Source organism: Onychostoma macrolepis, chromosome 21 (assembly GCF_012432095.1).
Source record: "Onychostoma macrolepis isolate SWU-2019 chromosome 21, ASM1243209v1, whole genome shotgun sequence".
Classification (NCBI taxonomy): domain Eukaryota; kingdom Metazoa; phylum Chordata; class Actinopteri; order Cypriniformes; family Cyprinidae; genus Onychostoma; species Onychostoma macrolepis.
In genome coordinates this window covers 20,446,313-20,473,318 of record NC_081175.1, presented here as the reverse complement: position 1 = coordinate 20,473,318, position 27,006 = coordinate 20,446,313, and the positions used below count along the sequence as shown (strand labels likewise).

At 36.2% G+C, this 27,006-nt stretch overlaps 2 protein-coding genes across 3 annotated transcripts in view; both read right to left on the bottom strand.

Annotated features, from left to right (window-relative positions):
• Positions 1-3,347, bottom strand: part of ehmt1b (euchromatic histone-lysine N-methyltransferase 1b) — a 37,226-nt gene extending 33,879 nt beyond the window's left edge. Inside the window, exon 1 of the mRNA XM_058759196.1 lies at positions 3,283-3,347. Coding sequence (XP_058615179.1) covers positions 3,283-3,303 — 21 coding nt within the window. The 5' untranslated portion in view covers positions 3,304-3,347. The remainder of the gene's footprint in view (positions 1-3,282) is intronic.
• A 2,402-nt stretch (positions 3,348-5,749) lies between these two features.
• Positions 5,750-27,006, bottom strand: part of arrdc1b (arrestin domain containing 1b) — a 33,354-nt gene continuing 12,097 nt past the window's right edge. For both annotated transcript variants that reach the window (XM_058758629.1, XM_058758631.1), the window contains 7 exons: positions 19,764-19,874; positions 13,893-13,943; positions 11,821-11,975; positions 11,507-11,689; positions 11,174-11,350; positions 9,885-10,353; positions 5,750-8,640 (listed from right to left, as the gene is read on the bottom strand). In XM_058758629.1, coding sequence (XP_058614612.1) covers positions 8,573-8,640; positions 9,885-10,353; positions 11,174-11,350; positions 11,507-11,689; positions 11,821-11,975; positions 13,893-13,943; positions 19,764-19,874 — 1,214 coding nt within the window. In that variant the 3' untranslated portion in view covers positions 5,750-8,572. The remainder of the gene's footprint in view (positions 8,641-9,884; positions 10,354-11,173; positions 11,351-11,506; positions 11,690-11,820; positions 11,976-13,892; positions 13,944-19,763; positions 19,875-27,006) is intronic.

Genomic DNA, 27,006 nt, shown 5'->3' with positions numbered 1-27,006 from the left:
TTTGATTAACATTAATGACATAGACAGGAGCAAGTACATTATAAAGCATACGTTCATTAAATTGATACACATCCAATTTCTTTCTCAACTGTTTGTTTACTTAAAGCTGCAGTCCGTAACTTTTTTTGTGTTTAAAATTTACTAAATTAATGTAATAAGCAAGTATATCATGAATCCATTTTCCAAACCATGTTTTTGGCTTATCCTTAAAGGGGTCATCAGATGCCCATTTTACACAAGTTGATATGATTCTTTAGGGTCTTAATGAAAAGTCTATAACATACTTTGGTTAAAATTTCTCAACGGTAGTGTAAAAAAACACCTTCTTTACCCTGTCAAAATCAGCTCTGTTTTCATCAAGCCATTATAGTCAATGTTGCTTTAAATGCAAATGAGCTCTGCTGACCCCGCCCCTCTCTTCCGTGGAGTGACGAGCAGACTGTAAACTTCAGCTGCGAAACTGGCTAACTAGCAAATTATTAGGAAAGGCAATTTGCAAAGATTCATAAAAACCCTTATAATCACTTCTTCTGTAGATGAAGCTGGATCACAAATAATTCGTGCAAACATAGATGCATTTAGGCAGATTGGGATCGGCACATTCCCTTCAAAATGAAAGTAACTTTAATCCTCTGCATCTTCAGCGGCTCAGATGTCGGGAGTAAATGATGACTGCTATATTCATTATTACATCCAACACTTCAATCGCTTAATCAGAGACATCTTGTCATCCCCTGCACCGGCGTAGACAGCTCTCAGCTCACTCAGGGCAGGTCTAAGGTAAGACGGCCTTGTCAATCAACCATCGTGGGAGCGGTCTGTGCAGAACTACGTCATTCTGACAGGGCTCTCAGAAAAGCCTGATTTGAGAAAGGGCATTTTAAAATAGGGATTTAAAAAAAAAAAAACTGTGTGGATTTTTATCATTATAGGATGGATGTGTACACACACTTCCAACACACATTTATGTTCAAACAACTTGTAAAGTGAATTTTGCATCCAATGACCCCTTTAATCACTACGGTAGACCTATAATAAGTTATTATATTCTGACTATTTCAGACTGGTACTGGTGGAACCGCTGTGGAGTAGCCCAGTACCTGCATGATTCATCATAGACAAACTGAGAGAAGCAGCTCCGGCTACAATGTTCTTCCACAACACGCACACAGTTCTGTTTATTAACCTCTAGAGCACCAAAAGTTACAGACTGCAGCTTTAGACATAACCGACTGTGTTAACAAGAATACTTGCCACGATGGATGTTTGGCATAATGTGTGTGCATTTGTCTGTTCAAGCACAAGATGATGCAAAAGAGAACTCATCTTAACTTTATTCACACAAGAACCAAATAAAGTTTTATGTGAAATTATGTAATCATTTTATTTAGACATTCAAAGTACATATTTTGCAGGTTACTATAACTTAAATTTTGAATCTTATTAAAATATATATTTGTCTGTTTTACTGAGCCAATCAGATCATATTCCCACAATTTCTTTGGAAATAAGTCTATGACTTTTAATCATTTTAATCGCACAATTACAGAACACTGCAATGACTTCAAAGTGATAGTTCCCCCAAAAAAGAAAGTTATGTCATCATCACGTTGTTCCAAACCTGTATGACTTTCTGTGTTCTGCTGAACTCAGAAGAAGAGATTTATAAAAATGTTGAAGGCCAAACAACATTATAGGCTACCACACTGACTTTCATTTTAAGGACAAAACAAATTCTCAACGTATTTTCACTTTTGGGTGAAATTTCCCTTTAATTGAAAATAAAATTGTTTGGTGTCTAAAGATTGCCACCCCTTCGCATCAGGTTTCATCCTAGCCAAACAAGTTTTTTTTTCCACTGAAAATTTTAAAACATGCCCATCTTCCTTGACTTCATGCCAAAGACACCCATGTAGATCAGTTTTCCAAAGACAACAAAGTCAGTTTGAGTCAATCTATGTAGTCACTAATGTATTTGCAGTGAAAACAATATCTACCTGGAACTTCCACACTAAGAATTTCTCAGTTGGCCCATTTTCTTAATGTCTCCTACAAAACATTTCTCCAACAAAACATTTCTTCAACAGAGGCTTGCATTACAGCCCATACTATCCTGCACCTTCATGTACATTATCCCTCATACCGTCCTTTCTACAAGAGGCACTTGAAACTGTTGAAAAGACCCAATCACAGGGCTCCCCCTGTCGGTGATCAAGTGCAAGTTCTCTCCTATGGATAAACTTGGTAATGTGTTTGATTTCCTCCATATAGTGAGCACCTAACACTCTGCAGACATGGCTGTCAGTAATAAAACTGCAATGCATTCAATTTGATCCAAAATACTAAATATTTGAGTCATGCAAAAAAGACTAAAACATTACTGAATACCTCTTCCTATGAACATGACTTAACAAGGAGGCCCCTATCAAAACATCCTAAAGGAATGTATACAGGATTTTAATAGTCATTTCTTTCATAATTTTGAACTAATTCTTAATACTTTACGTATATATGTTGAAAATAATTTACGTTAGGGTCTTTAGGATGATTACAGAAATTCCAAATCGATTGTCTTGGGAATTTTAATTAGGGACATAACAGTGCTCCAAAGAACAAACGCGTATCTAAAATCCTTTTACATGTAACCAACGTAACTTAATTTTAACCACACAACACTCACGTTGACAAGTGCTTTAGCACCAATAGCGCTTAGCTACAGCTTCCTGCATGAAAGACACTACAAACTACGGATATTATTAAAATATTCCCAAACACAAGGGAAAGCCCGCTGGGTGTTAGGTTGAGTTGAGTTACGAAGGTAAGCGTTTGTGGATGAAGTACAATAACATAACAATATGCACTGCCGCTGTATTTACAATAGCAACACAGCAGCAGCAGCATCTGAAGCCGGATAGTGCCCTGGAACCAGCATAACAACAATCACCTTGCCGTGTACAAAGAGCACAGGCGAACTGTATTCAGGTTTCCAGGCAACAGCAGCAGCACTGCAAAAGGGGAGGCCGCCCCATTATTTCCCTTCACAAAGCTTCACGCACACTCGCTCGCACAAAAGCACCGAGTTTTCACGCTGAAACAGACCGTCAGGCGGGCTCTTTGAAAGACCCGTGACGAAACCTGCCCAGGATAGCCGCTCAAACCCTCAACCACCTGCTCAATATGCCTCACACGGTCTGTCAATCAGTCGTTGAGTCAAACTGACCAAAACCGCATCGGTACACAGGTAAACAAAGTTACAACGTAGAATCGTTGCTCTGCTCTTACCTCAGTTTTCATTGAAGCCATGGCTCCTCACCCCGAGACCCCGCCCCCTTATGCTTACGTCACTGATTCACTTTCTTTCAGTGAAGTAGTGAAGTCCAACTCATTTCTGAGAATCGGTTCTTTCAAACGGTTTCAGAGAACAAGTTAAAAAACGCGGATTCATGATTCCTTTTACGCCATCACGTAATTACGCCATCTACATGCCCAAGCAAGCTTTTAATTATTAATACAAAAACAAAATTATGCAATTTTGAAAAAAAAATAAATAAAAAAAATAAATAAATACAAAAAAAATTTTTTATTTTGGACTTGTCCTCATTTGGTTTGTTTTTTTTCGGTGGAGAGACATTCAGAAATTCATTGACACCTAAAACCAAAAATCACAAAGCTGTAAAATCTTATTTATTTATTTGTTTGTTTGTTTATTATTTTTTGTTTTACTCCCTGGCTGTATTTGTAAATCTTTAAATCCAATTTTAAAAAAAAGAAAATATTGATCTAAATTAAAACGTTCCTGTTAATTGCATTTTTAAGTCCTGTTTTATTACTAAGTGTTTTATTAAGTGACAAATTTGAAAGCTGAAAATATAATAGGCCTATGTCGATTAAACTCATATTTCCAGTATGTTTCACTTGTAAAACCTCTGTTTTAAAGTAGTTTTTCCTCATCATTCAAATCATCTGTTCGTTTCAAATATCAGCTCACTCATCTGTTCTCGATTCATTGCGAATCCGATATGTGTCAGAGTTGGACCGATTCAGTTCAATTCGTAATTGTTCACACTAGTTTTGTCAGATATCAGTCGATTCATTTAAAGATTCCGATTCATTTAAAAGATTTGAACTCAATTCAAACGATCGATTCGTTCCCGAATTGGACAGGGCTAACCTTTGCCCATTATCTATAGGCCTAATTTTTTTGTATCGCGTCTATTTCTAACCATGCTATTTTAAAACCAGTTGGGTTGAAGCTGGCCTGCCAGCCTAGCGGAGTTGAAAACTTCCTTAAACCCCTCTGAGTCTCTGACAACAGCCAAAGGCCAATCAAGATCACAAAACCAGTGTACGCATTTTACTTCAGCAGAGAGGAAATGTCCATGTCCTTATGTGGCACTGTGATAATGATGGATTGGAATCAGTTTCTATGGCAACAGGAAAGAGGCAGCAGGCAGTGCTGGAGGTGTAGCTGGTCGCCTTGATCTTTTACCCCCTGTTTCCTTCTGTTGCCATCCAGAAAACTGTGTGCGAGTGAGAATCATATTAAAAACCACATAATCAAAGGATATTCTGAATTATGTTTATTTAGGTGTATTTATTTAGGACTGCAGAATGACACAACGTGATACAACAAATTGTTTCATAATCATTACTAATGTGATTTTTGTCATTGTTTATAATTTAAAATGAAAGTTGCAAAGGAACATGTCTATTTTTTTTTTTTATCAGTTGTCTATCAATTATTTCTGTGAACATGTATTAATAAAAAAAAATTCACCCCAAAATTACAATTTGCTGAAAATTCACTCACCCTCAGGCCATCCAAGATATAGATGAGTGTTTCTTTGGAGATTTGAAGAAATTTTGCAGTATATCACTTGCTCCCCAACCGGACCCTATGCAGTGAATGGGTGCCGTCAGAATGAGAGTCCAAACAGCTGATAAAAACATCACAATAATCCACAAGTAATCCACACAACTCCAGTCCATCAATTATGATTCAACATCTTGTGAAGTGAAAAGCTGCATGTTTCTAAGAAACAAATTCATTAAGATGTTTTTAACTTGCTTCCTGTTAAACTTTAACCATTGCTTCTGGCTAAAAAAGGAGCTCTCTATCAATATCGCTTTCACCAGTGAAAAAGTTATCTTGTTCGAATCAAGAGAAAATATGCACAAATCAAGCACTGTTTACAACCAAAATCAGTCCATAACAAATTTGTTGGTGGAGGACAAACTATTTTTCACTGGAGGAAGTGTTATTATGGATTATGGACTTGCATTTTGGCCAGAAGCGATGGTTTAAATAAATAAATAAAAAAACTTCAGTGATTGAATTGTTTCATTTAAACACAGCTTTTCACTTCACAAGACATTAATTGATGGACTAGAATTGTGTGGATTACTGAATTATTACAATGTCATTAACAGCTGTTTGGACTCTCATTCTGACGGCACCCATTCACTGCAGAGGATCCATTGGTGAGCAAGTGACGTAATGCTAGATTTCTCCAAATCTGTTCTGATGAATAAACAAACTCATCTATATCTTGAATGGTGTAAGGATGAGTTAATTTTCAGCAAATTTCAATTTTAAGGGAAATTATTCCTTTAAGTAAACAGATCAATTCTGATTTCACACTGAACTGATAAATGAACAAATACATATTTAATCACTTGTTATGAGTAAATAAGCATGAGTCATTTTTAAAATGAAAAATTAAAACGAGCAGCACCCTGGGGTGAAAAATTGAGAATTTAAGTGATTTTATTTGCTGTACAAGTTTCATTCTGTCATATCTTTACACAGAACACTGATCCACAATCGTGCTACTTTAGTTCAAAACCTGCTGGTAAATCCAGGGAAAGAAAAGTACCACACAATGATGAAATGAAACTTGATAAAGCTGTTGAACCTTTAGTGAAAAGGAAAAGACAGAACATAGCACATGTAAATAAACAACAAATAAGTCCATACTGCAATGTCAGCATTTCCAGAAATGGAGAACTCGCACATTTATCATTTCTTTTACTTTCAGTGCTAAAGCAACTAACTATCTACTATCCCTTATGACTCGTTCTGCTGCTAACAGAAAGCCAAAGAGGCTCGAGAGGCAAATGTAGAGAACAGTAAAAGCAATGCGATGTTATCTCAAAGTACTTGTTATCTTTACAATTACGATGGGACCAGGGATGCATCAGATTCACATTTAAGGCAAAATGTGGTTTAAAATACAGAACAGGCATTCAAGTCAGGGGGTTTCTTTACTGGATTTTAATGATGAACAATAAAAATGTGAATTTGAATGTTTTTTTCTTTTTTCATTGAAATGTTCTTAACATTTGTGCAGCGGCTGGGATTTCAACAGAGTGCTGCTCACAGTGAAGAACCACAATCTCAATTTAAGTTTATAGCTGCACTGTTAAAAGTCACAGTGGCCTGCTGGGATACAATCAGGAAAGTCAAAATCGCTTGAAATTAATATGAATGGGTCATTCTGTAAAATCAGTACCTTCTGCAGTCTAATACGATTATTCAAAAGTACATTTTTGTATTATGTCTGCTATATAATTTTTAACTGGTAATAAATTGCATTGATCCATTTCATGCTACAAATATCTTTTCTTTTATATATATATATATATATATATAAAATTTCCACAATCAATTCATTACAATCTGACTGTCAATTTACCCCAATTTTCCCTACTGACAAATGCAACTTAATATAAGATAAAGTGAAAGTGTATTCTAAAAGGATTATAATGTTGATACAACAAAGTTTTTCTGGTTCTTTCAAAGGGGGAAATATGATGCAAACAGTGGGAGCACATAACCCGGGCACAATAAATCCTTTTTATGTCCAGTAAAATCAAAAATATATAGACAGAGAATAATTGCTAGCTTTTATGTCTATATTTTTTGTTTTCATCAAAATGTACACAGGCTAGAAAATGAATCCTCATGATGAATACAAACTAAAATAAAGCTACTGGATTTTTGTTAATTCATTTTATGAAATATACATATTAGCACATCAGCAATTCACTGTTGAAGTAATTTTTACACCCTTTTTGTTGAATGACCCAAATGATTTTTCTGTCAGCACTGTAAATGGTACATACTGCTATATCAATTTTAAACAAACACTCAGAGACAGAGTGAAAAGATAGAGAACATCACATAATTTAGTCTTCTAAATTTGCTTCATTCAGTCTGTTCCGACTTCCTTTGCTGACTGAATCAAATACTAAACTTCGTACAACACTGAACTAAAATGGAAATTGATCATTTTGATTTTGGAGAAGGAACTGAGAAAACATTCTCAAACAAAGACACACACACACACACGCAAACATATAAAAGTGCCTTTTGTGCTTCAATTTTTCAATTTCTTCAACAGTTCAAGGGTCTGAACGAGTGTTTTGGAAAAAGTGTTTGCCATATTAAAGGATTGTACACAACAATCCAAGTACAGCCTAAGGCCTCACCGGAAATCCATCATAAATCTCCAATCGCTGTGGGCTAATATGAGAAATATCAATGCATAAAACCAAACAAGTCACATACTGTACAAAGACACGTACAGTTCGAATCAGATTTCAAATGATGCATTTCAGAAATTTCTGACATCTAACATATTACCAGCACTGATATTACACACAGTCTGAAAAATGACTTTGAAATAATCATTCTAGGGTGAAATGATAAACCCCAGAAAAGAAAAACAAATTTTGCTTTGTTTTGTGTAAAATAAGGTAAAAATACAGAGTCAGGAGTCCAAAGTGTCATCCTAAAATCTCTTGCCAACCTGCAAAACAAAATGAATGTAGTTTTCTTTTAAAAATGATATGCAATGTGTTGTTCCCTTAAGCATTCAAGGAACACTGGCTACCATTTGGCGTATGTGTTCAAAGATGGTTGACTACATTGGTATTCCGGAGCTGTATCCACACAGTGTCCATTTGGTAATGAGATGGATTTTAAAAAGTCAAATGAAAACTTCCAACATCATCAATAAATAAAACTTGTTCTTTCCAGAGTAACTTTCTCTGTGGCCCAGCGTCTTCGTCAAGAGCCATAAGCATGGAGTGCATTATGATTCATAATGATCATCACAAGCAGAGGAGTATTTATTTCCTCAACGAGACTTTCAGTCGGACGGAAATATATTTCTGCGTCAATTCAGATTTTACCGAGCATGTTTTGTGATGAGCTTTATATAAGGCCAGCCTTGGTTGAATGAAAAAGTATCCTCTTCAAAATGTTACAGATGCTGGTATTCATTTCACAAGAACTCTGTGTTTGTCTCATCTTGGGGTTGCTCGAGTGCTACATCTTCCTAGGCACTAAAACATTCTCCCTATACAGTTTCAGGGTTGCTTTCGCCAATGTTGAAACGGTAATCTGAGGGGATTAACTAAAAATTAAGGAAATTATCCTTTATGTGTTTTAAACAGATTTGGTTCATGGAGAAGAAGGGCCAGGTTTATGGCATGGCAGCAATGTCTGTACCGTCCAGCAGAGGGCACCAGATGAATGGCATGATGAAGAAGCCAGCCCTTTAAGGGTCTACCTCATGCTACTGTTGAAGCTGGAGTTGTTGCTACTGCAGCTTTCCTCATAAGTGGGAGGTGGCTCTGAAATAAAAAAAAAAACATGAATAAAAACTCATTGAAATAAATCTGCATTTGATTTGAGTATATAACCAGTTACATTCACACTGTGACAGAGGAAAACTTCTTTTATATAAATATGAGATTCACATTTACTGTGATATTTTTGGGTCAGAGTCGAATAGTCTAAATTATTTCATTTGTGCTTACTCTACACATGGCAACAAGACAAGTTACAGCTTGTTGCACACTCTTATTTATTATTTGAGGGTTGTAATATTATCCTTGGTTGAAATGTAACCCTATATATAAACTAAATATTAACAGAAGTAACTTCTGGAATAAAATGGCAAACCTATTGGATTACAACAACTAGTCATGTTTCAGTTCCAGTCTTTTACTGTAGATGATGATGTTCGACATTTATGATTGATTCAATTTTAAGAGAGAGAAAATTATAAGCATAAATGTGTCGATAAGTTACTTTCATGCAAGTGTTTTAAAATATAAAAATTTTAGATATTAAATATTAAAATATAGATAGAATGAACAATAGAAAGAATTTTCCAGTTTGTTGTATTAATCTTAGATACAGTTCTTAGATTTAATTACATATTTCAGTGGTGTTGTTGTTGTATTCAAGTTTACTGCTTCACATGCCATTTCATGGCATAAATACATTCAACATTCAATAAATATAAAAATAAAAAATATATATATATATCGTATTATAAGACTAATCTGGCTAATTTTGTATGTAAATAACTCTATATAAAAGATTTACACATTTCAATACACTTTTTAAAAAGATCATTTACAAATCTAAATATTACTATAATAAATTTCATGATTATTTACACATCAACTTTTAATGAAAATAATGTTATAAATATATTACCATTACCGATTTCATGAGTAAAAATCTTTTGTAACCAGATAAACTGACATATTTGGCCTTTCAACACCCAGTTTGCAAATTTTAATGCTGCTAATTGAATCAAAAAGAGACAATATTTTATGAAATTACACATTATTTCACGAATGGTTTATGACCTACAGTATGAGCTCCAGTTTTTGCTTTGCAGTTCTAAAGGCAAAACTGTAGAACTGCAAAGTTAGATACAAACATTTGTCATTTACAAAGAATAAACACTGACCTGTCAACTAGTAAATAAGCATGTTGCATGTCAATGCTGCGAGACTTTTTGGAGGGTAACAACCTAGACATGACCCTGTGCAGGGTACTAATTCTCAACTAGATCACTCACCATGTGGGTATTCCCAGGTGCTGTATTCAGGGGGCAGGATGAGGGGACAGGAAGTGGGCACTGGCGTTGTATTACTGTCTGTGAAGAAAGGTATGGTGGCCCCTGTGGACAAACAGAACAGAGGAGCAGAGCCGTCGGAGGACTGGGCAGGCTGCGGTGCGACCGGACCAGACGCTTGACCGAACACACTGGGAGACATGGAGAGAGGCACACCGGATGGGTCCTGCTGAGAATGACTCTTGGTGGGGATCTCCTCGCTGTCTACTCCTCCAGCACCCAGCGCACCCTCCAGGTTGTCCTCCGCAGGAGGTGCGCTGGGGACTACGGGTGCAGGGCTGAGGCTTGGCATGGCAGGCATGGCAGGTGCACCTTGAGCGATGGGGTGAGGAATGGAGGGAGTCAAGTTTACAGCAATGTTCCCAATGTAGATGGGTAACGTGACCACAGTCTCAGGAGATTTTAGTGAAACCTGTGAGAAAGAGACAATTTCTAAGATGCACTTCTTAATTCTATAATTAATAAATAAATCTTAATTTGAAAGACTTCAGCAGTGCATTCAAGAAAAGACCTTAAAGGTTCATGCAATGATAAAAATCACACGTTCATGAGATTTGCAAACAAATCTTTCTTTGAGTTGGATCATTAAAATTAATCAGTTGATCTGTCGACAAAACTGATCTGAATGATTTGTTCATGAATCAGACTAATTTGGTTAGTCAAAATATCCAATCTTTTGGATTTGGATAGTCAAAAGAGGCCAATCTTTTCTTTGAATTAGTTGATCCAGGTTTCAAAACCACTCTGAATGATTCATTTGTGAATCAGACTGAATCAGTTTTTGAAATTAACTTACTGAGTTAAAAAAAAATTTAAGGAATTGGTCAATACTGTTCACAAAACTGCTCTGAAAGATTATTTTATGAATCAGACTTATTTGGTTTTCAAAATCAATTGTCTTTAATTCAATATTTTCAATGGATTAGTCGATCCTGTTCACAAAACTCATTTAATTCCTTTGACTATTTCCACATACAGCAAAATAACAATAAAGCTCACTTGACTTGAATTCAACCCATTAAGATCTTTTCAATGAATTAGCTGATCTGGTTCACAAACGGGAATGTTTCTTTCACAAATCAGATTCGGTTCTCTATTTCAGCTCACTTTGTCGGATATTTTAAATCAACTGTTCGTAATTTGTAAAATAACTCTTAATGATTCATTTATGAATCAAACTGTTCAGGTTTTTACTTCATGCAAAGTTAAGGTTCAAATTTCCTGTCCCACACCTGGATAAAATACTCAATATCTATGAGGCTGCAGCCAGTGAGGCCTGACTGAGGAAGAGGAGGGACGATGATCTGTTCTCTCCACTCTGCATGTTTACCAGCCTTCACCCCGGCACCCTCGACCTCTGCTATGGGCCGCAGATCAAACACTGGCCGCTTTGTTTTATACGACACTCTCTGCAAAGATATACACAGTTGTAGTGAGCATTAGCATTATCTGACAATTTACATCTACAAGTACATCACCCATTGTCAACCACAATGCTAGAAAAAATGCTAGGCGTTTTTATGAAACTAAACATCAGCAGAGTCTATATTTCATTTTCTTCATACCTGAATAAGGCTGGCCATCACGTAGCCGGTGTCTTTACCGGACTTGTTATGGATCTCAGTGGATAGTTTGATAACCTGTCCAGGAGTGTATCCTCTTAGATCACTGTAGGCCTTCAGCATGAGCGTGCCTGTTTTTACCAGGAGGTAGTTAAACTTTTTTGTTGTTACAGCACAGCTGGGTTGCTGGGAAAAGAAGATCAGACATTAGGAATTGGAGAGCAAGTATAATATAATATAATATTACATAATATAATATGCATATTATGAATATATTAGAATTAATATTAGTTTTTTTCCACATAGCCAGGTCTCACCTCTATATCTGGCAACTCATTGAGGTTAAGCACATTGAGAAGGTAAAAGGGTCGCTGGGTCTTGTAGTCCTTTGAGAAACGTGGCGTGTCAATAAAAGCTCTAATTTTGTACAAAATCTTCCCAAACGGGCCTTCGAATGAGGTTGGAACGGATGCTACAACAGACATAGAGAATATGTTATTTTGGATTTGTCAAAAGCTTTCCTATTCAAGCTACCTTATAAAATAATCATGTCTTTGACAAAACAACAATATCGTTCAAGGACCAGAATATTGGATGATGACAAGATGATGTTAGCGCTCACAATCAATAAAATGAATCAATACTGTTCTAAGTGCTGTCATTCTGAACCTGTTTTAAAAGCAAAATATAATCTGAAGGCTCAGGAGCTCTGGAAAATGAATAAATAAAAGCACACCACTATAAAATTCAACCAAAACAGCCCACAGATATGAACTAGTTTAGTCTCTATATCTCCATCTTCATATTTGCATGTCTTATGTCAAAATGCTTTCCTGTTTTATGGGGTGGAAAGTACGGAGCCCTTTAAAGGACATTGTGGTGGGAAAAATTCGGCGTGAGAGGAAAAAATAATTTTCAAAACTTTTATGTTCCTCGAGAAACTTTATGCTCCTTGAGAAATATTTATGCTCTCGCAAAGATATTTATGCTCTCGCAAAACTTTTGCGTTCTCTCGCAAAACCATTTGAGTTTGGACAAACTCTTCCTGTTTACTTTACAGCTTGCAGTGGTTACAGCTCGTATGTTCACAATGGAGCGGTTCATAGAGTTTTATTTTGAACTTGGACTCAAAGTAATACAGTCAGTGCTTATTTCAAGGCACTGTTTTGGGACATAATAAAACGCTTTAATGTGGCTTAATGTATTAAAACATTGACATTAGGACCAAATTCGATAATAATAAATACTAATAAAATTGTTAGGCTTATATTAACAACCTTATTAATAATATTACTATTAATAAAGGAGAATGGCCCAGAATATGAATGCAACGGATTTGGTATTTTTAAATCACCGTTTTCATTATAGCCTACCTTAAGCGTTTTATGGGGAGAAAAAGCTTAGGCTACAAGCAGGGCGTTGCGTTCATATTCTGGGCTATTCTGCTTAGTAATATTATTAATAAGGTTATTAATAATAGCCTAATCATTTTATCAGCTTTTATTATTACCGAATTTGGTCCTCCAAGTCACTGTTTTAAAACATTAAGCCACATTAAGCGTTTTATTATGTCCCAAAACCGTGCCTTGAACTAAGCACTGACTTATTCATTTATTTGAGTCCAAGTTCAAAATAAAACTCTATGAACCGCTCCATTGTGAACATACGAGCTGTAACCACTGCAAGCTGTAAAGTAAACGGGAAGAATTTGTCTGAACTCAAATGGTTTTGCGAGAGAACGCAAATATCTTTGCAAGAGAATGCGAAAGTTTTGCGAGGGAACGCAAATATCTTTGCGAGAGAATGTGAAAGTTTTGCGAGGGAACGCAAATATCTTTGCGAGGGAACGCAAAGTTTCTCGAGGGAATGCAAAAGTTTTGCGAGAGAATGCAAAACATTTGAAAAATATTTTTTCCTCCCACCTTGAATTTTTTCCACTCACCCCGAATTTTTCCCACCACAATGTCCTTTAAAGGGCTCCGTAGGAAAGTCCCTAGATTGATCAGATGCTTTGAGTTTAATCTTCAATAGCTGTTCATACAGTCTACCAGCAAGGGGCGCAGTTTCAGGCTGCAAGCAGTCACTAATTAAGCAGCCAGGAATGTTGCTGCTATACCTTCCCTTTAATAGCTCATGATGGGACATGTGTTAGTGCAGAAAGGGGCGGACTTTATACAGCTGCTATTAGATCAAGATTAAAATTAAACTCTTCTTCCACCCTCTCATCACGCTTCAGAGGCACTCAGCATAGTTTAACCTCACACCTGAGTGCTCTCCGTCTACGGTGCACAACACAACATCCTCATTTAATGACTACCATTAAGTTACTCTGAACGAAAATGTGCTTTAACTGCTTTGAAATGCTAATTGTAAAATTAAAGACAATTACCTGGAATGAGAAACTGAAATGGAAAGCTGTGCTCACCAGCTGACAGAGTACCTGTAATTGCAGAGGAAAAAGGAAAAATAATGTACATAATTACATATGCATATTATTAATACATATAATTATGTGTGTGTGTGTGTGTGTGTGTGCGTGTATGTGTGTATACGTGTATGTGTGTATTTGTGTACTCTCACAGACATGCATATATATATGAATAAAATAATGACTGAAATAATAAAACAAAGAAAACAGTAAATAAAACAATAAATATAAAAATATATTAATATATGATTAAACATAATATATAATTTGTGTTTGTATCTATAAACACAGATATACTGTACATGCAAAAAGTCCAACAAAAGTATATATAATACATTTAAAAAATAAAATCTTCAATATTTTTAAAATTTTTCATATAATTACATCATATAAATGTTTACTATATGGTTTTGTGACATTTCTACTCAAAAGTATTGGGACAGTAAAGACAAAATTGCTCTGTTGGCTGTGGAGTCAAGACATTTACAAACATGATTAAAAGATGAATATGAGACAAAACTATAGAATGTCACATTTTATTATTGGGTTATTCAACACATACATGTTTTACCAGCTAAGAAGATCAGCACTTTTAGAGTTTCATCCCTCTATCTGATGTGAGCATAAGTATTGGAACAGTTGCCTCACAGGTCTTTCTAAGTGATCAGCTGTGTCCTGTTGCATTAATTCTTCAGATATTAAAAGCAGGGAATGTGTCGTATCAGTTATATCCATTACTTCTGCATTCTGAATCTTGCATTCGATGATGACACACACAAACCAGGATGAAGGCGAGGGAGCTGACTTTGAGAGAAAAGCAAGCAATTTGGATGCTAAAAGAAAAGAGGAAGTCAGTTAGAGCTCTAGCAAAAACAAAGGGCATAGAGAAATCAAGAGTTTGGAAACCACCAGCGACACCAGAAACCAACAACTACCTGATCGGCTGAGAAAACAACAGCAGTTGATGACAGACAAATCATAAAAGCTGTGAAAATTAACCCTAAAAGACGTGTCTGTAAAATCACCAACAACTTCCAGAAAGCTGGGGTGATGCTCTGACAATATACTGTCCTCAGGAGACTTTGACACAGAATTACAGATGCTACACAGCAAGAGACAAACCTCTGACCAGCTCCAAAAATAGAAAGGCAAGATTACAGTTTGCAAAAAAGCACAAAGGTGAGCCAGAAGAGTTTTGGAACTGTGTTTATGGACCGATGAGACAAAGATGAACCTTTATCGAAGTGATGGGAAAGCAAAAATGTGGAGAAAAAAGGGAACAGCAATGATCCCAAGCATACAGCCTCATCTGTAAAGCATGGTGGAGGTGGTGTCATGGCATGTGCATGCATGGCTGCCTCTGGAACAGGCCCTCTCAACTTTACTGATGACTTAATGCATGATGACAGTAGCAGAATGAATTTGGAAGAGTACAAAACCATCTTGCCTACCAATATGCAAGAAAATGCCACCAGATTCATTGGGAAGTTCTTCATATTGCATCAGGACAATGACCCAAAACACCCTGCCAGTTCAGTCAAGGAATTTATAAGGGCAAAGAAATGGAAAGTCTTAGATTGCCCAAGTCAATCTCCAGATTTAAATCCGATTGAACATGAATTTCAGCAGCTGAAGAGGAGAGTAAAGGCAGAAACTCCACAAACAAGCAACAATTGGAATTGTCTGCATTAAAGGCTGGGAAAGTATTTCAAAGGATGAGACCAAGAGTCTGGTGATGTCTATGGATCACAAACTCACTGCTGTGATTGTGCGCAAGAGATCTGCAACTAAATAATAGCTTTTAATCTTTTATATCTGCCTTATGTTCAACTGTCCCAATACTTATGCGTACATCAATGAGTGGGATGAACTCTAAAAGTGCTGTTCTTTTTATTTGGTAAAACATGTATGTGTTGAAACGGCTAATAATAAAATGTGACATTCTGTAGTTTTGTCTCATATTCATCTTTTCATCATATTTGCAAATGTCTTGACACTTAGCACTGTATATATATATATATATATATGTCAATTATTATATGGTTTTGAGCCATTTCTAATTCTAGCTATTAATTGTACATTGACTAATGAATGCATTATACCATGTATTAATGATTGATAATGCTATTAATGTAAGTCTTACCGAAAGTGTACATATTTAATATACCATAATATTAACACATGAGCACAGAACAGAAGACTAAAATACTTCCCTATCATGAGAAACAGTGTATTGTGGGAGTGGAAGTCTGGTAAATCAGAGTGACTCAAACAGGACGGCGTATCTGGGTAGATAAGCACCCTGACAGCTGTAACAATGCCCTCTCCTGTGCTTTCTAACTGGGGATTTCCACAACCCCAGAGGTTATTCAAAAGATCTGGAAGTGTATATATATATCTTGAATAAAGCACTGTAAATGTGTGCCCCTCCTGTGACGCTTTTTTAAAAAAGTTTGTAATTTGGCACCCTGCATGTGAATTTGCACGAGCTACAGCGTGCGCCGCCTGTGCCTGTTTATCAAAACTTTCAAATTTGGCAGTAAAATCACATCTAAGGGTGTTGTCTGATTTAAAAAAAAAATGTACATGAGTTAATGTGTGAGGAGAAAACGAGTTAACACCAGCCATCATTACTGTATAAATCTGTTCGTGTTTATAAGTCACAGTCTGTAAGACAGGAAAAGGGCTCTTAGAGAAAATGATGGGAAATTCACTGACACAAGCAGCTTGGAGAGCAGAGCAGTCATATCGACTGTCCGTTTGAGCTATACTTACAGTGTTTGTAAGGAAGGAAGTCCTCAAAAAAAGAGGCATACAACCGGATACGGGGTTGATTAAGGCAAAACTAGCCTCGCTAACAGCTTATATTCATAATTTTCTGTAATACACAGACTTCCAATGGGAAAAAATATATATATATATATTTAGCTTTATGATTTGGCAAACACAAATCTTAAGTAAACAATATCTATTGCTTTGTCGGGTTTATTTTTGGCAGTTTTCAGTTTATTGTTGTGCATGCAAACCAGGTACTGTTTTGACGCTATAAACACAATGCTGTCTAATTCTGAGAAACAAAACCTGTTCTAAATGAATTTATGAGTAGTGACACATGCATTATGTTTCCCATATAAGCCATGAAATTTCATGACAATCTGTTTGACCGCTCAGGTGTGAAGAGATGTCACACTTGAAAAGATGAAAAGTAACCGATACAAATACTCGTTTGTTCCCTGTGCAATTCGGCTATTAAATGGTCTTTAAGGAATCTGTTAGGTGAAATTTATTGTATTTGCTGTATTTTATTTATATATTTTTATGTATTTATGTTTTGGAATGTATTGTATGGGTCTGCTGTGTTTCTGATTCTTGCTGCATCTAAATTGCCCATAAGGGATCTTAATAAAGTTTGACTTGACTTGACTTAACCTTTTCTTGTTCAGTACGTGCCTTCAAAGAGTTAATAGAAATCCAAAGATACAGATCTCCATGTCGTCAGCAGCCAGAGGTCAAACGGGGAAATGCTTTACTGCTAGAGCTCGTTCATAAAGTGCTGTCAAAAGGGAGATGACTGAAAACACTCGAACGGCTGATTTAAAGGTATAAAGTGCCCAAAAATGGAATTTCTGAATCATTTACTCACCCTCATGTCATTCCAAACCTGTATGACTTTAATTCTTCTGAGGAACACAATAGAAGATATTCTGAAGAATGTTTTGACTGCTTTTAACCATAAAAGGAAAGTCAGTGAGGTCCAAAACAACACTGGACCCCATTGACTCTCATTGTGTGGCCCCAAAAAACAAAAACAAAACAAAAAACCTCACAGAGACATTTTTCAAAATATCTTCTTTTGTATTGTTGTATAAAAAGTAAATGGTGTAGAATTGTCCATTTTTGGGTGCGCTATCCCTTTAATTTTGCCAGAACCGCACCTTGCCAATGCGTCAGTTCTCTTATGTCTTTGTTGGAATGCTATGAAACACATCCAACTATATCATTTACAACAGTACAACACCCAATTTTCAATTCTCAGAGGACTAAAAGCATTGCAATCCACCACCACCGCCCTGCCTCTCAGTGCTGCTGAGCAATGAAGAATGCAACACAAACCCTTAATGGGCAGACAGCATTAGTTCCTGGCAGCTAGCATAAGAGACACTCAGCGCCTATGTTGGCCTGCGGGGTCAGATGAGCACTGTTACCCAGCACATCTGATTCAGACGGCCGGGTTTCTAAAAGGTCTCCTGGAAAGGGGTCGTAGGACAAGTCTGGGCATGTGAACTAGCAAGGACTCTGACAGGAAAAGACCTGCCGGGACACATATGCCAAGAGCTCACACTTTACCTCACGGCAGAACATAATGACTCGGTGTGACCTGAACACAGAGGTGAGAGACAGAGAGAAAGGCGGCGAGAGGAAATTCTTGCAGCTTTGACAAAATTTGTGCAATCTGAAAACACCTAACACTCTTTTCTAATCAGGCGTGATGCAACAAAAATATTTGTGTAAATCTTTATATTGGTTTTACTAGCCAGCTGCTACTGTAATGAGAGACAGGAACGGTTGGTTTATATGGAGTGCAACAGTCAGTTCTGGAAGTAAAAATCCCATTCATTTTCTGCATTGGGTAACTGATTTTTAATGATAACTTATAAACCGTTAAAGACAGACCTCCTGTGAGCTACGAGATTCTTAATCGCTGATATAAATTTTTGTTCAAGCTATCAGCCCACATAATTTCAGTTTATTCTTGAAATAATCGCGTTTAACAGTGGAATTTCTGGTGAAAAACTACATTATCTACGATTCTGCAAATAAATCTCCAACAATCAGAATCATGGCATGCAAATCGCGCCAAAACAACCTGTCCACTCCCATGAAACAGTGAAAATTTATATTATATTATACTGGTCCAAAACATCAAATTATCATTGGCTGTGACTATGTCATGTTCATGCTCAGTTTAATGCTCAGTGAGAACAGAACACCTGGTAAAGATGTAATGTAACAAAATAGCTAAGGAGTAGCTGAAGAGTAATTTCAGGGGTGTAAAAAGAAAACATCAGCCATTATTTTTTAGCAAAAATAAGCTGTTTCCACATAGTCTCTTAAACAAACAAACTCCCGTTCCTAAACTTACTGTACATGATTGGCAGAGAGCTGCCTCAAAACGTTCTCATTGACTAAAGCACAGCTGTTTCTTTTTTGTTGTTGAGCGTTGACAGAGCCTAGGGCTGTCACAAGTTGTTTTTCTCAATCTATTCCACTGACATCTCTCAGGTAGTACTGACCAAAAATTGCTTTAAACTAGATCTGAGGTTTCATTTGGCAATGGGAAATGTATTCTCTTAAATATACAGACATACACAGACTACAACTACACGTACAGCTGATTCGCTAGAAGGATCACTGTTTGGACACTACAACCATCAGTTTAAACAGAAATAACAGTACACGCATGCTCTTTAAATATTATTTCTATGCCGACAGATCGGTTATTATCATTATCATGTAGACTGCTCAAAGGAGACAAATGTAAGGTTTCCGGTTTAAAGGAATAACTCAAATCTAACCTCCTTAAAGGGTTATGTGATACTTAACACATTCAGACAGACAGGAAGAAACCAGAAAGACAAGCACTCAGAACAGGAAACTCTTCAGACACAAACAGCTGATCAAGTAAGATGAATTTGAGAAGTAAACATTGTCCTTCAAAGTGAGCAAGGTTTTTATTGTAGAGTGGAGCCTTTAAAGGCCATTTAAAGGATATTTGACAAATAATATTAAGAATTTCTGAACTGAGATTTCTGAACTGAGAATTTTCCTTACCTTTATCGGCCACAGACAGTGTGCTGCTCAAGTACTTCTCCTCAAGCATCCAAGATGCATCATTCAGCTTGGACGAGATGCCACATGACCCCACACAGTTGACTTTAATGGCTGAAAAATGGCAAAAAGACATAATTCATCATTTTTAGGTTCAAAGTTCAGTCATGTCTTTCAGAAAGTATATATATATATATATATATATATATATAAAACTTAATCAAATCATTTTATATAGTATGCATGTAATTTAAATATTTGTTTTAAATGACCTGTTTAAGCATACTGTATATTGTCCTCTATAGCATTCTATACATTTCCTGTCAAAAATATAAAACAAATAAATTTAAAAAAATTATTTCTGTTAAGGAAGTGTAGTAAAATCTATATTCATATCTGACACACCCTGTCATTCCATTTAAACACAGATAAGGTTGTTTGCGAAACATGTTGTCGAACCTTCCTCCACACCTTCATAAATTAGACTTCTTTCAAACACTCCACCATTCAAGAAATGACGCAAGGACAGGTCTGATAAATCTAATCACTTTAGATTTTCCACAGTAAACCGATCTGGTGTCATGTTCTTGATGACTAGAGCAACATAGCAAATGTTGAATAGGAATGTCGATTGTTTTCCTTTCATTGAACAACCTGTCTGATTTCTACCGATCCACACAACAGACATTCTGTACGAATTAAACATTCACCCAGACAGAAAAGCCCCTTTGTCTGGAGCGTCGAGGAGAAACACCCATCCTTATTTGCATTATAATTGTGTGATGCTAAGCTCTCCACACAGGCTTTATCAGGGTGGACCCAGAAACATAAAGACACCTGAACGTACAAAACCCAACCAGACAGACCAACGTCTTCAAAACGCGACTTCAAAGACCAAAAATTTAGGTTGAAATCAGACCTAAAGGTCAAGGTCACAAGATATAGACAAATACATTTGCATGTGTATGGCTGTAGCATTGGTGCTTTTGCCATTACTGTGCCACTAATATAGGCTATAGACATGAATTTTTGAGCAGTCTTTAATGCTTAGACAAGCATATACACCTCACATGACCCTGTCAGGCAGTTCACAAATATACAGTGTGCGCAATTTGAGTGAAAAGAGACAAACTGACTCAGCCATGTGACCACATGCTGATCTGATTATGTAATGGGCCAGTGGTTGGTAAAGCCCAAGAAATCTCAATTGGATTGACTCAAAACAGCAGGGCAGAGCAAACGCCACCATTACAGCTTCACTCTCACATATACAGTAGCTCAGGAAACAACCATCTCTAAACATTTAAACGACCCTCATGGTTTTCTGCAAGCATGCAGTCTTGATGCATCAAATTTCGTTTTCACATTCAAAAAGCAATAAAGTGGTATTGTAGAAAAAGACTGAGATTAATAGAGATAAAGCAGAATGTGAGAGATAGAAAAGATAACAAAAAAGAACAGATGTCAGTGGCACTTCTTAGTAGGTTTGGGTTAATAATACCACATTTTAGTACAACAGGAACCTTGTATTGATAACTTGATAAAAACAGACAAAGTTTTGAATATGTTTCGAATATGTGTAGATTTGCATATCATCTAACAAAAATACTAAACCAATAATTGAAATACACATAAAAAAATCTGTCATTATTTCCATCACAGAGGTTTTGCAAGCAAATGGAACATCAATCTGGGTAATGCAAAAGTCTTGATTTATTTCTTGATAATTCTTGCAAGCGAAGGCAAAAGTTTTTGAAAGTTTTTCTGGGGAACGAAAAGTTTTGCGAGTGAACGCTAAAGCACTGAAATATAATTTTCCCTCCCATGTCATTTTTTCCAAATCACGATGTCCCTACATAAGATAAATAACAAAATTACGATATTTCTTACTGAAACAATTGTGGTGGAACACATTAAAGTGTCCATCCTTTTTTGTTGTTGTTGTAAATATCCAATAGCATTTACTTTACATCACAACTGTGAACCATTTGCTATGTTATTGCTAGTCAATGACAAATGATATTAGTAGGAGGTACATTCAAAATTGGATTGGACAAATATTTGCATAAGCCCTTGAATGAGCACAAGATAAGTCATCGGTATTCTCATTTGTTCTCCCGAAAGACAAAGACCACTAATTTTAAATGCCTATATATGCTGAAAGCTAGTTTTGGTTATATGTTTATAAGTATATTATGATACAGTTTATCACATGGACAAAAATAGTACAAAAATCCTATTTTGTTTTCATGGGATCAAACACACGCATGCAGCATATAATCAATGACCCGGCAGTAATTTTATCACATAACAAAATTAGCTAAACAAATGTATTGTACCGTTTAAAAATTGCAGTAATGGGATACTTTGTCTTGGTGCAAGCTTACATTTTAGTATGCAAGTCAAACTCCAAACAGACAGATAAACTGCTCAGGGTAAGTGTGGCCACAGCAGACCCATCATGAATGAAACCAGGCATCATTTTCACAGAAAAAAACAGTCAGTTTGCATTTTCAGACAGAGGTAGAAGGGGGGGTTCAAATCAGGGCAGGCACAACACACGGCTGGGGAATGTTAAAGCCTGTTTGTGTGTGGCCGGCACACAGTCTAAACCAGCACCAGTTCACCACAGACACAAAACACTGGTGGCAGATGGCAGCATATCACTGGACCGGGCAGGTGCCCTCCCTGGCACACTGGCGTGAAAGCTCTTCCATCTATAGCACAAATAAAACAACTAAATCCAATGGAGAGACGGTCCTCCGAGTATCAGACGACTCATGAACGAATAAATAGGCATTAAAACACCAGTGCCATCTGCTGTGTACCATCTGGGCACTTCTGCTGGCATAAGGAAACTTTATGCTGACTATATTCTACCCCTACATACTAAAAAAAAGCACTAATGAAAAAGAAAACAGTACATTGTGTTAAAATTATTTTGCCTTAGCTACAGGACTTTCCATGACTTTTTGTGACCTTTCAAGTCCCATGTAAAATTTTATATTAATAATAATTTAAACTGATTCACTAATGACTCATTCAGACAGAGTTGAGAACCAGTTTGATTCATTGAAAAGAACGAAAGAAACGTAGTTGCAGCTTTCGAACAAATCTGAAAGGATGATTCATTCCCAAATTGTGCTATGGCAAGTTTCAATTTCTAGTTGATTTTTTTTTTCTTTCTTTTTACTAAAGAAATTTCTTTTAATTTTTTTTTTCAGACATAGAAAATATTATGTAAAGTTTTTACATTTATTTTTCAGATTATGACCATGTAGCTAACATGCTTACAAAGAAAGAAAATATTAAGTATAAAATATAGGAAAATAATAAATATGAATATGAAACATAAATATTGCATTGCAAAATGTTTTGTTGTCTTTTTTTAACTACTGGGCAGCTGCGGTAAAGCCTTGTAAAACAGACTGATTCACACCTTGACAAGTGCTACTGTATCAGCCATGATTGAAACGGTCAACTATTACAGGAAATACAACCAAAAAGAGGAAGTCGAGACGGCTTTACTTCTGTTTGTTAGTGTATAAGTAAAAGGTCACGTTGACACTGAATGCAGCTATTAAAATGAAAATAGTTCTTGCACAACATGGTGAGGCCAGCTGGATTCATTGTAGCTTCATCCGGACAAAAGAGCACGATGGAAATGAAGCTTTCATGAAATGGAAATAAGCCTCACAGCCTCAGAGTGATTATAAAGTGAGATTGTAGCATGTGAGTGGTTTATGGTGTAACTCTTACAACATCTCTGTCATGTATTCTGTCTTCCATTAGAAGCAATGGTTCTGACATCTAGCAAGATGTCATGATTTCACATGAAGACAAATTATGCCAAATCAATATATGTTTTTCGGTCCTTTGAGGAACACAGGTAATAATTCTGAAGAATTCTGAAATCTGAATGGTCACTGGTGCTTTCAGGGTTTCATATGGAATGAAGTTATGCTGTATATTATAAGAAGTCATAGCTTCGATAAGAAACCAAATAAAATTTAAGCTGTTATTCACTGAAAAAGTGTTCCAAACTTGAGAGTATATGAATGAATCATTCTTTTGAATCAGATATTTTTAATGAATCAGTTGAACTGAATATTGACTCAAATTCCAGTTATTTTTCTCTGACTTATATAGAGCTCGAGTCATATGGTCCACTTTTATGATATTCTTATGATGCTTTTGCATTGTTTTTGAAGCTTAAAAAGCTTCAGTTCCCATTCATTGCAACTGATATTCCATTATAAAAAAATCCTCTTTGTGTTTTATAGAGGAAAGAAAGTCAACATCAGGGTGAGTAAATGATGATAGAAAATTAATTTCTGGATGAAATATTCCTTTCAAGCTGAACACTGTGTGCTGGGATCTGACTCAGAGTCTACAGGGGGACACGCTGGAGTTGGTCCAGGCCTCTTGGCAGCTTATATGGTTCAGAGCATGTGTCAGAGAAACACCGCAGTGGGCGTCCAGAGCGTCTCCTGTGTTTATCACAACCCTTCCACATGGGAAGACAGCGTGGGCTGAACCTGCTTCCTAACACACGCAGCGTAAGCAACACTTTTGCCAGTTGTCAGACGGCTGTGAGAAACTGTGCACCCATCTATTATCAATGAGTTTATATCTAAGAACACTCTAAAAAATGCTGGGTTAAATACAACCCAGCGCTGGGTAAATATGGTCGAACCCGGCGATTGGGTTGTTTAGACCCAGAAGGTTGGGTTAAACATTTAACCCACCTGTTGGTTGAAAACAACCCCGCATGTGTTCTGTCCAATATTTACCCAGCACTGGGTTGTATTTAACCCAGCATTTTTTTAGAGTGAATACTACAACAACCTATCCAAGTACTCTTCCAACAGTATATTCAAACGCACAAACCTAATTGTTAACAAAAAAAGAATTACAAAAATTCTCCTAAAAACCACAGATCTAAAAGAAAGGTTCATTATCTGTTTGAAATACGATTCTGTCCAGTACCGCCCATGTCCTTTGAGAATGTCCCTTCCTTAGGACAGGAATTTATGGATGACATTACACAATTAAGAGTTTCAGGTATATGCACAACTAGCTGAAAGCTCAGCTCTGCAATGTTTTAGACCATAAAACCCTCCTTTAAGAAACACATAAATGCTTATAGGACTGTTCATCTTAAATTACAAGATAACAAGGCTGTTTAACCGGCTTCCTTATTTTAACTTAAAACACATAAACTTTAAACATGCATTAAAATATATATATATATATATATATATATATATATATATATTTTTTTTTTTTTTTTTTTACCAGAATACATAATTAGATTTTTACATTTCTAAATAAATTCTAAAAATCTTTTTATTTATCTATTTTTATTTATTTATTTAGAAATGTAAAAATTGGGCATTAAAAATTCTGTATTAAAAACAATCTATCTATCTATCTATCTATCTATCTATCTATCTATCTATCTAAATGTAAAAATCTCACCGGGCATTCATTTGTTATTTATTTATGTATTTTGTTATTTTATTTGATCCATGAATGTAAACATTTTGCTGAGCATTCAACAAAACAAAACAAAACTACTAAGCAAAATAAAATAAAGGCCTTAGTAACTGGCAGCTTTGTATCCAATCAGTGATGAATTCTGAAACTCGTCAGAGAGAACTTGACCTTGTGACACTGGAGAAATGCAACAGTGAGTCAGCACAGTGAAGGTCCGCCTGCACTGGCATAGAAATGGACAGCTGGGTTTGGGGAAAGACTGATATTTCCTTGTTTACTGTTGGGCTGGATACAGTTCAGCTGGAGTGGAGACACACAAAAGAGCTACAGTGTGTTTGTCTACGGTCAGGTTTTTCTTTCGACAATGTACACAGAAGAAGTCCTTGATCCCTAGGCCAAAACACAAAGAAGGACTGTATCACAGCAAGCACAGGGTCGATTTCAATTGGTCAAGAGTGTGATTAATGAGATTAATAGAATGCAATGAATTGACTAAAAGAAGGAAGTTCCATTAAACATGCTTAATTCAAAAAGAAGGAATCATCACGTGACTATGACGTTCAGCAGAAGATACAATATAACCCTTCAAATGTATGTTTGAGATCAGACTTGATAATAATTGGGTTTCAACAGCTGGAAGCAATGAACTGGCTTATTTCACCCACTGACACATTAACTACATCACCACACAGCACACAATGGATGACTTATAAAACATTACGTGTCTCACAATGACACAAAGTTCCACCGCAGATTGGTGAATCTTTATGACTTTCGCCCATCCAAATCATGACGGAAGTGCAATACTAGACACCATTAAAGGAGAAGAATGTAGAGACAAAATCTTCAAGAAAATCATGATGGTTTTGAACGACATCAGGATGAATAAATGATGACAGATATTTCCTTTTTGGACGAACTCATGTTAAATAATTTGCCAGTAGAACTGAATGCTGAGGCTGAACTCTAACACTACATTTCATCATAAGCATGGCATCATCGACTGAGGAGCTCCATCATCCTTGATGCTCGAGGGTAACTCAACTCCCATGTCCTCATTAAAACTTCAAGAGCAATTAGACGCTCTTGCTTTCCCTCTTCAGTCTAACCTCTCTCCTGACCCCGTCACGACTCCCTTCATGAGCTTATTACAGCAGTTAATCCACTGGCACCGTGCACAGATCACAAAGCTCAATTCAACTATAATACATCTACCATTCACATCATTGGTCACACCTTCACCTTCATGAGAGCAGTATGGTTTGCAGGCTAATATATGGGAGATAAAAAGAGAATCAATCAAAACAAGAAACCCACAGCATTGCTTGATGGGAGTAATATGTGAATATTTGCCATTTTTAATGTATTTCAATTTTTTTTTTTTCATTTATGTTTAAACTTTTAAAGGAGTTTGTGTGTGTGTGTGTGTGTGTGTGTGTGTGTGTGCGGTGTTTAATACATACAGCAGTGCTGTTTTAGTATGATTGATAGAGTTTTTGTTAATGTTTTGAATTAGATTTTATTTTTATATTTTCAGTTTTCATTTCATTTTTAGTTGAAGTTTTAGTCATTTTGTATTGTGTTTGTTCTGTCATTTTCATATTTTTTTTAATGAGCTGCAGCTATAATCATAATTTTGTTATGCTACATTTTTTTATAAACAAGAACATGCATTACACTACATGTAATATGTTCGTACAAACAAATTATAAAAACATAATAAAATATATCTTCTTTTGTATATACA